Genomic DNA, 14,316 nt, shown 5'->3' with positions numbered 1-14,316 from the left:
TTCAGAAGCTTTGAAGCTTCTGACTTTTTAATCCACCAGTTTCTTCATATCAGTGTTTCCTTAACTTTTCTTCCACCAAGTCTTACTTGGCTCCTTCTCCAACTTGCTGATCTCTTTCCCATAACCAATTGCAAATGTAAATGTATTCTACTTATTTGTTTGTTTATCTGTTTGGAGGGTTAGAAAATACAAATACCATATATAATACAGTATCTTTCTGGTATGCTTATAGTTCATTAATGTGTCCTGCCCCAGCTAATAGGAAATGGCAGGGAAGCAGGTATTGTGAAACGTGTGCAAACTGGAAAGTTCATTTTACCTTTCCCGAGACCTTATATTTATGTTCTCTTGTTACAGGAACATGACATAGAAACAACTCATGGTATGGTCCATGTCACTATAAGAGGTTTACCAAAGGGAAACAGACCAGTCATCCTGACCTATCATGACATTGGGCTGAACCGTATGTATTTATTTTATACCTTTCCTCTTCATCATAATACTTAACCATTGTATAAACAAAAATATTCTAATAGAGCAGAGATTTTTTTCCCCTCTGTCTTAACCTTCCCTCTGTATTGTTATATTCATCAATGGGAGGTTCAGGTTCCTGTGAAGTGTACAGAGGGATGTTTTTTGGAGAATACTGGAATTATATATGCTTTTGTGTCCGAGCTGCTTAAGGATTGAAGAGAGTGCAATGAAAGAAGAACATTTATTTTTTAAGTCTGTACTTTGATGTTTTTCATGTTTCAGGTTAGAAAATCTAGACTTTGAACTTAACTTGGTTGTAGGCATTTCAGCAAATTAATAAATGTGTTCTTTCTACAGCTTGTTATTAGGGACAAATGAATTTCATGTTTATACTTGGGTCCTACTCCCAAGATTATTACATTTATGTGAAAATATTCTAAAATCTGAAACACTTCTGGTCCCAAGCATTTTAGATAAGGAATATCCAACCAGTAACATAAGATTCAGCTCTAGTCACAGGTACAGTCTATATAAATGTGGCTTTTTTCCATTCTTCTTCCACTGGTAGGGCTTTTGTAGCCACCAGCATGAGAAATTATTTAAGCTGTTATACTAAGAGGGTAGAAATCAAAGCAGCAGAACACTCATCCCCTAGCACCCTAGCAGTTTTGGCAAGAAGCTAACTCCTCCCATATGGTAAATGTAAGCAGCTCAAGATACTCACTTTAGCCAGGCTCTTGGGGTATAGTCAGTGTCTCTTTATCAGATAGGGGAATAAGGTGCATGAAAAACAACAGCACTGTGTATATGAGATTATTGGGTGCAACACCATGAAACCAGCATCTCTCCACATCTCCTTTTTGTAGATATTGTGTGGGCTTCAGAATTACTTGTTCTCAAATCATCGAAATGTCTCCTGTTCACCCTTTAGGGCAGCTTGAATTAGATGGTTTGTTCAGACACCTCACTTTAGTGGAATGTGATTAAAAGAAAATGAAAAAGAAAACTGATCAGCATTGACTGAGGAGAGAAAAATTGGAGAGAAATGAATAGTATGTGATTCACAGGGATTTTTATCTCGTAGATAAATCTTGTTTCAACACGTTCTTTAACTTTGAAGATATGCAAGAGATCACCCAGCACTTTGCTGTCTGTCATGTGGATGCCCCAGGCCAGCAGGAAGGTGCACCCTCTTTTCCAACAGGGTAAGGCCATAGGCAAGACCTTTTGCAAGACATACACTCAGAAAAGCAAATGACTGAGTTCTAGTGGGAGCAGAATGTATGCTTCTTTCCCATTGATTTTATGACAGCCTAAGGTTATACTCCTAACCCACTGTCTTCATGTTTTTTTCACATTGATCTAAAAGAACTGTATTTATAGTCTTTTGAGGGAAACTGCATGTTTTCTTATGTTCAGGAATAATTCTCCATGGCAGGAACCTGCTTACCTATAATCATAAGGTATAAGTGTCTGAAAAACCTACTTATCACTGTTTATCTGTCCCCTTCCTCATCTGTTTTAAATTTGTCATTTTTGTGTCTGTCCCTGAAAAACTCCCAACTATCCAGGTATAACCTCAGATCCCTCTGAGCTTCCCTGGGAGCACTTGCCCAGTCTTAGCTCCTTGTCTAGTGGTAGAAATTAGATATCCATGTAGCCAGTTACTCTTAGAGCTGCCTTGACAGATGGAGGTGCCTGCTTTGCATGGTGGGGTCACAGTGTTCCCTGACAGCGTGCCCAGTTGGAGGACCTTGGGAAAGGGAGTGGGAGTACACACTGTGAAGTGCTTATTCTTCCCCTCTCTGCATCTCCAGCACTGCCTTTGGCCAGTGACTGCCATGAAGTAGACATTGCAAACAACTGATCGCTAGCACTTGTGTAGAACCCAGTGTTCCACACGCTGCTTTGGATAATTTATGTTTATTAACTCACTTGATCCTCCCAACCCTCTGGGATAGTTTTACTTTTATTCCCATTTTACAGGTGAGGAAACTGGGGCCCAGAAAAATTAGTAACTTGGTTAAGGTTGCATAACACATGAGTTAGCATGGCTAGGACTTGAATCCAGTCCATCTGGCTCCAGAATCTGTATTGACTGTTTCCAAGTACTTTTGTATCTCAAATGCAAACCAGCTAGTGATCTTGTTGACACCCAATGGTTTGGATCCAGTCCTCTTTTTTGTTTTGTGCACAAATGGTTTTAGAACATATCATCCCTTAGAGTATTCAAGCAGAGGCAGAAGAGCAGATCCCATCTCATATTGGAAATTATCTTAAGATCTCTTTCATCTCTGTATCTTGCTCCTTAATTTTCTTGGAGACCTGCTCTGGGTCTGTTCCTGGGCTTGCCTGACCATTTTAAGATCAGATGGTTCATTTCATGAAAAGCAGTTAATGTTATTCTATGCCTAAGTGAAACAAACACTCATAACTGAGGAGCCCAAGATTTATAACTGTATGCCTAGACCCAGAAAAGTTTTGTTTACCTTTGTATTTAATGACCTGAATATAAGCAGCACATTATGGCTACTTAAATTCAGAGCTACTTCCTGAATTGACTCTTACTGCTGGAAGTTAACTGAGCTTAGATCCCATTGAATGATTATTAGGAATTTGAAAATAATATCAGAAGAGAGGACCATATTGCCAGTTTTTTTTTCCCCCCTTTGGTACCAGGAATTGCACTCAGGGGCACTTGGCCACAGAGCCACATCCCCAGCCCTACTTTATATTTATTTAGAGACAGAGTATCACTGAGTTGCTTAGCACCTCACTTTTGCTGAGGCTGTCTTTGAACTTGTGGTCCTCCTGTCTCAGTTTCCCAAGCTGCTGGGATTACAGGCATGAGCTACCACACCCGGCTATATTGCCAATTGTTTACATGTGGCTTCCTCTAGTGCCAGAAACATGTGGATTCTTTTTTTGGTACTAGGGATTGAAACTTGGGGCATTCTAACACTGAGTTATATCCCCATTTTTGTTTTGAGATAGGGCTTCATAAGTAGCTGATACTGGCCTCAAACTTGTGATCCTCCTGCATAAGCTTCTCAAGTCACTGGGATTACAAGTGTATGCCACCATGCCCTGTTAACATGTGGATTCTTTTATTTTTTTCTTAGCATGGCAGTCATAGAGAATTATACAATATGCTGCAGTCATTTCCAGGCACTTCACCTCCTTTGAAATGTGTTTCTCTAAGACTACTGCATTATGTTTGCTTTTCTAGTAACTGGGAACTGTGTGGGTGCTTTCTAATTCAGGAGTTATCCTTCTGGATTTCAGGTACCAGTATCCCACAATGGATGAGCTGGCTGAAATGCTGCTTCCTGTTCTTACCCACTTAAGGTAGGTTCATCATACAGCCTTTAACTATTTATTTATTTATCTGTTCATTCATCCATTTATTCATTCATTTTGTGCCAAGGATGGAACCCAGGGCCTCATGCATGTTAGACAAGTGCTCTACATTGAGCAATACACCTAGCCCTTTCACATTCTTTTTGTATGTCTTTACTTTCTACTTTGTTTCTATTTCAGCTAATACAATGATGAGCAAACAGAATACCCCCTATCTTCATGGAGATTAGTTGTGGGGGGGGGTAGTTAACATGTAAATAGATAATTCTAATAAAATGTCATAAAAGTGGAATGAATAGAGCTTTTATAGCTCAGTGGTAGAGCGCTTGCTTACCCTGTCCCAAGACCCTGCCTGGGTTTAATCCCTAGCACCTAAACAACAACAAATAGAAGCCAGTGGAGGTATTGTGATAAAGAGAAGGGTAGGATCCTTATAAACAAGGCCAGTTAGGGAATGCCTGTCTAAGAAAAGTCATGTAAGCTGAAACCCAAGAAGTAAAAAGGAGCTGTCTAGATGGTGTGCCAGAGCAAGAGGATTCCAGACAAGAAGAAGAGTTATAAGAGCAAGTGGAAGAAAGACTCAGTGAAATTCCAGAAATAGATAAAAGCCAGATTATATAGGTCTAACAGATCAGGTAAGGATTTGTAATTTTATTCTTAAGTGTAAAGCAAAGAAACTGAAGGATTTTAATCAAAGGAGTGATATACAATTTACTGTTTTAAAGTAATCACCCTGATATGTGAATTGTATATACATCATTAAGCTGTTTAAAAAATGTTTCAAACAATTACTCTTGCTGTAATAGTTTGGACTGTAACAGTAGTTCTGCCAAGAGATAATGATAGCTTGGTACAAAATGCTGTTGGAGGATAGTCTGAAATGGACAGTAATAAATGGAAATATTCTTGGGATACACTTCATAGGATTTGCTGATGGGTTAGATATTGAGGTGATAGGACAGTGAGGATGTCGTGCAAGGTTCAGTCATATCTCACTTAACCATTAAAAACTTCCTTAAAATATGAATGACAATAAATGCCGGCAAGGTTGTGGAGAAAAGGTGCACTTTGTACATTGTTGATGGGACTGCAGACTAGTACAACCACTTTGGAAAGCAGTATGGAGATTCCTCAGAAAACTAGGGATGGAACCATGTATCCCACTTTTTGTTTTCCCAGAAGATCTAAAACCAGCATGCTACAGCAATACAGCCACCTCAATGTTTATAGCAATACAATTCACAGTAGCCAGCTGCCCGACAACAAATGAACGGATTAAGAAATTGTGTTGATATATATAATGGAGTTTTACTCAGAAAAAAGAATAAAATTATGGCATTTGCTGATAAATGGATGGAAATGGAGAATATCATGCTAAATAAAATAAACCAAACTCAGACACTCAAAGTTAGAATGTTTTCTCTTATCTACAGAAGCTAGATTAAAATAAAGGAAAGATAGGGATCGGGGGACTAGGGTTGTGGCTCAGTGTTAGAGCGCTTGCCTAGCATGTGTGAGGTAATGGGTTCGATTCTCAGCATCACATATAAATAAATAAAAATAAAAGGTCCATTGACAAATATTTAAAAAGGGGTGGGGGGCAGCTGGGGTTGTGGCTCAGTAGTAGAGTGCTCTCCTACCATGTATGAGGCACTGGGTTCGATCTTCAGCACCACATAAATGTAAAATAAAGATATTGTGTCCACCTACAACTAAAAAAATAAATATTTTAAAAAAAGAAAGGATGACCTAAGGAACCAATCAAATATAAATTAATAGATGAGCAAAAGGAAGTCTAGTAGAGCAGAGAAAGGAGAATGGAGAGGGGAGGGAGGAGACCAGGGAAAAGAGGAGGGAAAGGTGGGGGATGATGAATTAAAGTCAATTTCCATGCATGAATGAGTTTGTTGGGAGGAATCCAACAACTGTGTATAATTATAAAACAAAAAAAAAGCCTCGAGCCTGATGCAGTGGTGCACACCTGTGATCCCAGCAATTTGGGAAGCTGAGGCAAGAGGATTGCAAGTTAAAAAGGAAACCAAGGCTCAAAAAGTTGAAAATTTTTGCCCAAATTCTCACAGATAGTCAGTATCAGAACCCAAATATGAATCCAGAATTATTCTTTCCATACACAATGCTACCTGCTAATGAAGTTGACTGTCCATTTGTCATTTGTCCGTCTGTTCCATTCACAGTCTGAAAAGCATCATTGGGATTGGAGTTGGAGCTGGAGCCTACATCCTCAGCAGATTTGCAGTAAGTACATGGAAGATTAGTCTCAATGCCCTTGAGACACTGCCTGGATCACAGCTATTACTGCTGTGTAAAATGACCAGGCAGTGTTCTGGGTCTTGTGTTAGTTTTTCTGTAAATGATATCTCCAAGTCCAGGTTTGAATAAAGCCTTGCTTTGTACTTGTAGAACATCAAAAAACCTAAATGAGAACAGTATCTCATCTGTAAAAAGTCCTAGAAGCAGCTTATGATAAAATTTTTATAGCCATTAAAATCAAGTTTAAGAAGAGCTTATAATGACATGTGATTTTCTTTTTTTTAAATTTTTTTTGTAATTGTAGATGGACAGAATGCCTTTATTTTGTTTTGTTTTGTTTTATGTGGTGCTAGGAGTGAAACACAGTGCCTCACACATGCTAGGCAAGTGCTCTGCCACTGAGCAGCAGCCCCAGCCCTGTGATTTTCATATGCTATAATGTAACAGAAAAGTTAGAATACAAGTTACATGGACTGGGGTTATAGCTCAGTTGGTAGAGTTCTTGCTTTGCAGGCACAAGGCCCTGGGTTCTAATTCCTAGCACCACATCACCACCACCACCAACACACACACACACACACACACACACCAAAAAAAAAAAAAGTTTCATAAAATTTATCATAAGTTGAGGAAAGGACTGGAAGGAAATTACCAAAATATTAACAGGCATTGATGTATGGCAAATAATACAAGATTTTGGTTTTTGCTTTTTATAATTTCTCTGTTCGTCAGACTCTACAATGAGCCTACTCAGAAGGAAAAAGTAAGCTGGGGAGTTTTGAGTTTGTAGGGAAGTATTCCTTTTTAAGGAACTTTTCTGAAATGGCTCCTGGTCATAGGAGTCTTTGGGGATGGCATGACCTGTTCTGGGGATTTCATAAAGAACTTCAGAAGCCCTTGTTGGAAACAACTCATTACATTTTAGATGAGTATGAAACAACCCATCCAAGCCTGTACCAAGTGGTTTCAAGGGCATTTGCCCATCAAGGAAAACCTACCATGAGTTGAATAACTACATTGTGCTGTCCTCTGCTGTAAAAACAGAAAACCTGTGTTCCTTATAAATTGTGGCAAAGATCATTCAGTAGCATTTTTAGAAACTCGTTTCCAGATGCTAAGTCAGATTTCAAGAGCTATTTTCCATGTATTTTCCTGAGTACCTCTCTGTAGTGATACTTTCAAATATAAGGCATTATAGCATGATTTAAATCAGCTATAGCTGGATTTATAGCTTAGTGGCAGAGTGCTTGCCTATCTTGCACAAAACCCTGGATTCAATTCCCACCACTGTAGAAAAAGAAAAAATGTATTAGCTAACTTTGTCCCAGATGTTTTAAAAGTGGAAGTTTCATACTCTTGTGTTTGTGTCACCTTTCAGCTCAATCATCCTGAGTTAGTGGAAGGCCTTGTGCTCATTAACGTTGACCCATGTGCTAAAGGCTGGATTGACTGGGCAGCTTCCAAAGTAAGTGCCATCTGCTCATCTCTTGGAACCTTCTAAAAACAGCTTAATTTTTTTTTTCATTGAACTAGATACACAATTAAAGACAAGAAATTTAAAGTATATACTTTGTTAAAGTTTACATATGTAATCGCCACCAATCAATGTATACAGACGATTACCAGCTCCCTAGAGCACTTCCTTGTCCTTTTTTTTTTTTTTTTGGTACCAGGGGTGGTTAACCACTGAGCCACATCCCCAGAATATAACTCAAACTAAAAAATAAACTCAAAAAATAAAAAGGATTGGGAATGTAGCTCAGTGGTAAAGCACCCCTAGGTACAATCCCTATAATAATAATAATAATAATGATAACAACAACAACAACAATAATAATAATGTTGTTATTCAGCTTTTTAAGAAAATTTCTCATGTTAAATGAAAAAATGGACATAAAACCATATAATATTATTCCAATTTTGTTAAATGCATATATGCATAAGAGGGAAAATATGTTACTAGTGCTTATATCTTTTCCTGTTAATATTATAAATTTTCTTTCATATTCTCTATTTTCCTAATTTTCTATAATAAGCTATATTACTTTTATAATTATTTAAAAATATTCTACCTCGGGGCTGGGGATATGGCTCAGGCGGTAGCACGCTTGCCTGGCATGCGTGCGGCCCGGGTTCGATCCTCAGCACCACATACCAACAAAGATGTTGTGTCCGCCGAGAACTAGAAAATAAATATTAAAAAAAAAAAAAAATATTCTACCTCCCAGCAGACCACCCCTTCCTACACTTTAGTTCTGGAGAAGCAATGCATTTCCTAGCTTTGAATGAAATATATTAATGATGCTGAGAAATTCTTTCTCACAGCCTGATTTATGTAAAAATTTGTTCTAGTTCCTATCAAGTATATAGGTATATCAGCACTTACCTGAACATTCTCAATGTCAACCTGATAAAATTCCCATAAAACTCTGCAGATTTGTTAACTTTTATGAATACTTACAAGTTAGAAAGATTGGTTACTAATTCTGATTATCTTTAATTTATAATCTGTGGATTGCTGATTACACACATGAAGATTTCAGAACTTACTTATTAATCTTTCTGGGACTATGTGATCCTATTCACCTGTCCAGTCTGTCTTCCTTACCACCTATCCCCAAATCAGTTTACTGATGATCTAAGACTATAGTAGAAATTTCACCAAAAAAAAAAAAAAGAAGGCTGAAAGGGGAATCAGCAACATAATTTGAGTTGGAAGTTTCTCTGAAAATAGACTAACAGTCTACAGGTTTACACAGATTGCTGTGTTTATTAGACCATGAGGTGCATCATTTTGAAATGGAGAGAATTGGGAGAAAATGTTCAAAAATGCAGGAACATTTTGTAAATTTAGCCCATTTCCTCCCACTCCCTGAAATAAAGATAGCTAAACTGGAGGGAAGAAAAAAATTCGCTTTTGACTCTTGACTGGTTTGGGAGTAGTTGTAAGTTGATTCTTGTCCTTTATCAATCCAGTGTAAATGCAGAACTTCAGGCAGGAATGAAGTAGCAAATACCCATGAGTTCCAGATCTCAAATTTTCAGAGAAGGACTAGCTAGTGTTTCTTCCAGCCTTCTTGCATTTCTTTTTCTTTTGAGTTGAGGTCTGGCTATGTTCTCTGGGCTGTTCTCTTAACTCCTTGGCTCAGTGATCGACCTGTCTCAGCATCCCAAGTAGCTGGAACAATAGGTATTAGCTCCAACAAACCCAGCCCCAGCCCCATTTCATTACCCTGGAAGGGCAACTTAGGGTGTTTGTTGTTGTTGTTTGGGGGGGTCTTTTTCTGTTTTTTTTTTTTTAACTCATTTATTTTTCTTGTTTCTTTGAAACCACCGTCTTATTAAAATGTATGCACTGAATTGTTATTAAGGGAGGATAACATATGAACATATGGGGCTGGGGATGTGGCTCAAGCGGTAGCGCGCTCGCCTGGCATGCGTGCGGCCCGGGTTCGATCCTCAGCACCACATACCAACAAAGATGTTGTGTATGCCGAGAACTAAAAAAAAAAAAATTAAATAAATATTAAAAATTAAAAAAAAAAAAAAAAACATATGAACATATGTACAGTAAAATACACTAACCCTAAGTGGACAGCTTGGTAAATTTTTACATGTGCTTATTCCCTTAACAGAGTTTTTAATCTTTTTAGCTCTCAGGTTTGACAACCAATGTTGTGGATATTATTTTGGCTCATCACTTTGGGCAGGTAAGTGCCTATGCAGTCAGAACTGGGTTCATTGGCTTGCATGTGAAGCCTAATTATGTGTCAGGAAAGAAGAGATACCTTAAAAGTTATCCTTGCAGATAACACAGGGTAGTCTGAGATGCATATAGCCCTACAAAGGCTAGTCTTATGGGGAGGCATTAATTCAGTACCAATATGCTTCTTAGCATTTGGAGAGATGAGAGAAAACAGTGTCTCCCGCCACCTGTCCCCTATAAGTAGCATGCCATCTGTTAATGTTTGACAACATCTGTGCTTTACCAAACATCTTTAGAGCCAGCAGGGAGGGTCTGGGAAAGGCTTCATAGAAACACAAGTTTCCAAAAAGAAAGAAATCATGAACTATTATTGCTACAAGAACCTAAGAACCTTAGAAATTATTTTGTTTAGTCCCATGAAATGATGAAGAATCTGAAGTCTACAGAGGAAGTAGCATCATGTGCATAATTGTTGGGTTGGGGAGAGAGGTCACTGGCTAGTGGGAGACCCCAGACCTCTTTTCAAAAGGAAAAGTGAGGTGACCCATGAAGGGGTGATGAACTAAATGAGCAAGAACAAAATAGAGCTGTGAGGTGCCTGGAGTGGAGAGAGAACAATAAAACCAGGGGTGATGTGCTCTAAATTGCAGTCTGTATAGCTAATTCTAAATGCAATTGAAGGAAAAAAGTGGTAGATGGGGAGAAAATAAGCATTTTCTTATTTTACCTACAGCTCTTCCTGGGTTCCTATAATGGGTACAGTTGCTGTCCCATTCCTTCACTAATTATTTATATTGTTAAGCACTTAGATAAATGTTTTGTTTTGTTTTCTTTTATTTTATTTTGCAGTACCAGGTTCAAACTCAGAGTTTCTCGCATGGCTAAGCAAGCCAAGCTACATCACCATCACTTTTTTGGTACTAGGGATTGAACCCAGGGGTTGCCATATCCCCAGTCTTTTTTATTTTTTATTTTGAGACAGGTCTCATGAAGTTGCTGAGGTTGGTCCTGAACTTGCCATCCTCCTGCCTCAGCCTCCGAGTCTCTGGAATTATAGGTGTGCACCATCATGCCTGGCTCCCAGCCATTTTTATTAATTTTGAAACAGGGTCTCACTGAGTTGCCTGGATGAACCTTGAACTTGCATCTTATTGCCTCAGCCTGTTGAGTAGCTGGGATTACTGGCATGCATCACTGTACCCAGCTTTCTTTTTATGAGAAACAACAAAACATAAACACACAAATAAGGAAATTAGGGTTCGGAATGATTAGGTGACCTAGTTTCCCAGCTAGCACTTGAATCCATAATAAGTTCTTTGGTGCCCCCTTCTGACAGAGAATATGACACCACACTACACTGAGGCAAATTAAAAGATTTTAGCCATTCTTCCTAGCAGTGTATTAATAGTTCCCAGGCCTCACCCCAGTTCTCATTATGGACAGTGAGAGCTGGCTTTTGGTATTGAAAATGCAAACCAAATAAATGGGCTTGTTCTGTAGCTCAGAAAGTTACTTGTGTCTTCTTTCACTTTTCTAGGAAGAATTGCAGGCCAACCTGGACTTGATTCAAACATACAGACTACATATTGCCCAAGATATCAACCAAGAAAACCTACAGCTCTTCCTGGGTTCCTATAATGGGTACAGTTGTTGTCCCATTCCTTCACTTAATCATAGAACAGGTCTAAAGGGATAATGGACTTTTAAGAGAGGGGGAAGGAAAAATAAATGACTTCTCCCATAATTTTGTGATGGGGTCGACTCCATGCTGTTTCAGTAGAAAAGGAAGTGCTTTCAGGCAGATGTGAAAAAAGCTTTGAGGAACATTGAGTAAACTGGAAGACATTTGGGACATGTTCAAATACCACTTGTAGTTTCAAGATGTTTTGAGGTATATGGAACCTAAGTTAGTACACAGACAGAAGCACACAAATGTTGTGAAGTAGCACAGGAAAATACATGTAGGGAAAAAAAAGGAAAGAAGACTTGGACCTTTTAGTTGGTCTTGGCTGATGTCTTGTCGTCAATTAGGAGTAACATGTAGATGCTACTCAGTTCTCTTGTTTGTGTATTTCAAAATCCACTGTCCCATCTCCCCCGGTCACAGGCAGGGTGAAGGGAAAGCACTAGTTCTTATCTTGGGAACAGCTTCTCCAAAGTGAGTGTTAACTCCTAGCTTTCTGGAAACCTGGAAAATGTTTTTCCCAGAGTTACACAACCAGTAGGGAGCAAAGCCAGGTCTTAAACCTGGTCTCTAAAACATCCCTGTTTTTAGTTGAAATCAGAAAGATAAAGGCCTGTGCTAAAGTGTTACAAGAAGAATCCCCCACACCCACAAAAGTGAAAGTCATTCCCTTCTCTTAAGAAATTTATTCCTGGGCTTGGGATGTGGCTCAAGCGGTAGCGCGCTCGCCTGGCATGCGTGCCACCCGGTTCGATCCTCAGCACCACATACAAACAAAGATGCTGTGTCCGCCGAAAACTGAAAAATAAATATTAAAAATTAAAAAAAAAAAAAAGAAAAAGAAATTTATTCCTATAAACTAGTTGGAAAATTAAACACTTAGGACTTGGTCACTGTTTAGCATCCCACCAAGTTCCTCATGCTGCCACTCAGGATACCACTGCTGCTCAGGTGTGAAGGAAAGAGTTTTCACAGTCCTTGATAATGCTTTGATTTTCATGACTACAAAATAACCTGAGTTGTCATGATTTTTACCTCAAAAATGCACTGATCCTGTTTTGTTTTTCTAGACGCAGAGACCTAGAGATTGAAAGACCCATACTGGGCCAAAATGATAACAAATTAAAAACATTAAAGTAAGTCCCTCAGTTTCCCCATTGAATTGCTTAGCATCTTTGCCTATTATGTTTAATTCAGTGTTCAGTGCAGGGTATGTGATTATTTGCTCTCTCCTTCTATACCTAGGTGTTCTACTTTATTGGTGGTAGGAGACAATTCACCTGCTGTTGAGGCTGTGGTAAGTGTGTCTTGATGTTGTGAGGAAGATGATATTCAAATGTAATAAAATGTTTATTGCATACCAGAAAAATTGATAAAGATTAGCTTATGTTATTTTCTGGTTGCACATGCCAGGGTTTGCTCTTTGTTAGACATTTTGGAAAAGTAATTCCTCATCACTCACTAGGTTTCCTCAGATGGGATCATTGTGGCCCTCAATTGCTTTGTGTGGTGCATTTCACTTTGTGGCAAATAGTACAATGAAACACCATTTATTTGTTGTCAGATTTCTGGCAACCTCAGCTTTGCATCTGCAATAGATTACCACCATAAATCCAACAGGCTGGAAGGCTGCCAAGAGCCTGTGTACTTTTTTTCTACCTTCTTGTTGAGCACATAGTATACTGATAATAGTGATATATACTTATTATAGAAAATATTTAAAATTTTTAAAATAGAATGGGGAAAACAAATGATTATCTTTGTCTTTAACATAGACCCGAACTATATTCAATATATGAGATTTAGAACCTAACTACTTGACAACTTTTTTTTTTTCTTTTTTGAGGTACTGCAGATTAAATCCAGGGCCTTGTGCATACTAGGCAAGTGCTCTACCACTGAGCTACCCCACAGCCCTTTTTATTTTATTTTGAGACAGGGTTTTGGTAAGTTGCCCAGACTAGCCTCAAACTTGGATTCCTCCTGACTCAGCCTCCTGTGTAGCTGGCACTAGAGGAGGACACCACCATGCCTGGCTGCTTAACACTGTTGGTAACATTTTTCCATATTATAAAGTCAGTATGTTTGTATAACATTCTGTCTTGTTAAAGTACATTATTTATTTAACTTTATTCTATTGATTATTTCTGACTTTACATCACAGTTAATGTTGCAGTTGAAATGTTGCTTATAAAATCTTTGACTCTTTGGTTATTTCCTTGGGATAGATTTTCAGAAGTGGAATTAATGTGTCAAAAATTATAAACATTTGGGCTGAGGTTGTGGCTCAGCAGTAGAGTGCTAGCCTAGCACGTGTTGAGGCCCTGGGTTTGATCCTCAGCACCAAATAAGAAATAAAGTAAAATAAAATAAAGATATTGTGTCCATCTACAACTAAAAAATAAATATTAAAAAAATTATAAACATTTATAAGTTTTTAAATATATTTTGTCAGATTCCATTCCAAAAAATAATTGCTCCCATTTATTGCCACTAGCCTGTTTCACTACACTGCCCACCACTGATTTTTTTTTCATGTGTGTGTGTGTGTGTGTGTGTGTGTGTATGTGTGTATATATATATATATATTGTTGATTTGATCAGTTAAAAATGGCATCTCTTGGCTGGGGTTGTGGCTCAGTGGTAGAGCACTCGCCTAGCACGTGCGAGGCCCTGGGTTCCATCCTCAGCACCACATGAAAATAAATAAACAAAATAAAGGTATTGTGTACAACACTAAAAAATAGATATTTTTAAAAAATGGCATCTCACTGTTTAATTTTCGTTTATTTACAAGTAAAGTTGACAGTTTTTTATAACC

The 14,316-nt window shown here is 38.3% G+C and overlaps 1 protein-coding gene across 4 annotated transcripts in view; it reads left to right on the top strand.

Annotated features, from left to right (window-relative positions):
- The window catches only part of Ndrg3 (NDRG family member 3), a 62,243-nt gene that overhangs the window by 36,960 nt on the left and 10,967 nt on the right, over positions 1 to 14,316 (top strand). For 3 of the 4 annotated variants that reach the window (XM_026383180.2, XM_026383182.2, XM_026383179.2), the window contains 9 exons: positions 358 to 463; positions 1,559 to 1,679; positions 3,760 to 3,822; positions 6,030 to 6,090; positions 7,484 to 7,570; positions 9,759 to 9,815; positions 11,349 to 11,452; positions 12,566 to 12,631; positions 12,741 to 12,792. In XM_026383180.2, coding sequence (XP_026238965.1) covers positions 358 to 463; positions 1,559 to 1,679; positions 3,760 to 3,822; positions 6,030 to 6,090; positions 7,484 to 7,570; positions 9,759 to 9,815; positions 11,349 to 11,452; positions 12,566 to 12,631; positions 12,741 to 12,792 — 717 coding nt within the window. The remainder of the gene's footprint in view (positions 1 to 357; positions 464 to 1,558; positions 1,680 to 3,759; positions 3,823 to 6,029; positions 6,091 to 7,483; positions 7,571 to 9,758; positions 9,816 to 11,348; positions 11,453 to 12,565; positions 12,632 to 12,740; positions 12,793 to 14,316) is intronic. The other variant, XM_026383181.2, reaches the window with a different exon arrangement.

This window comes from Urocitellus parryii, chromosome 6, assembly GCF_045843805.1.
Source record: "Urocitellus parryii isolate mUroPar1 chromosome 6, mUroPar1.hap1, whole genome shotgun sequence".
NCBI lineage: Eukaryota > Metazoa > Chordata > Mammalia > Rodentia > Sciuridae > Urocitellus > Urocitellus parryii.
The sequence above is the reverse complement of the archived record's forward strand: the minus strand, read 5'-3'. Positions and strand labels throughout refer to the sequence as shown.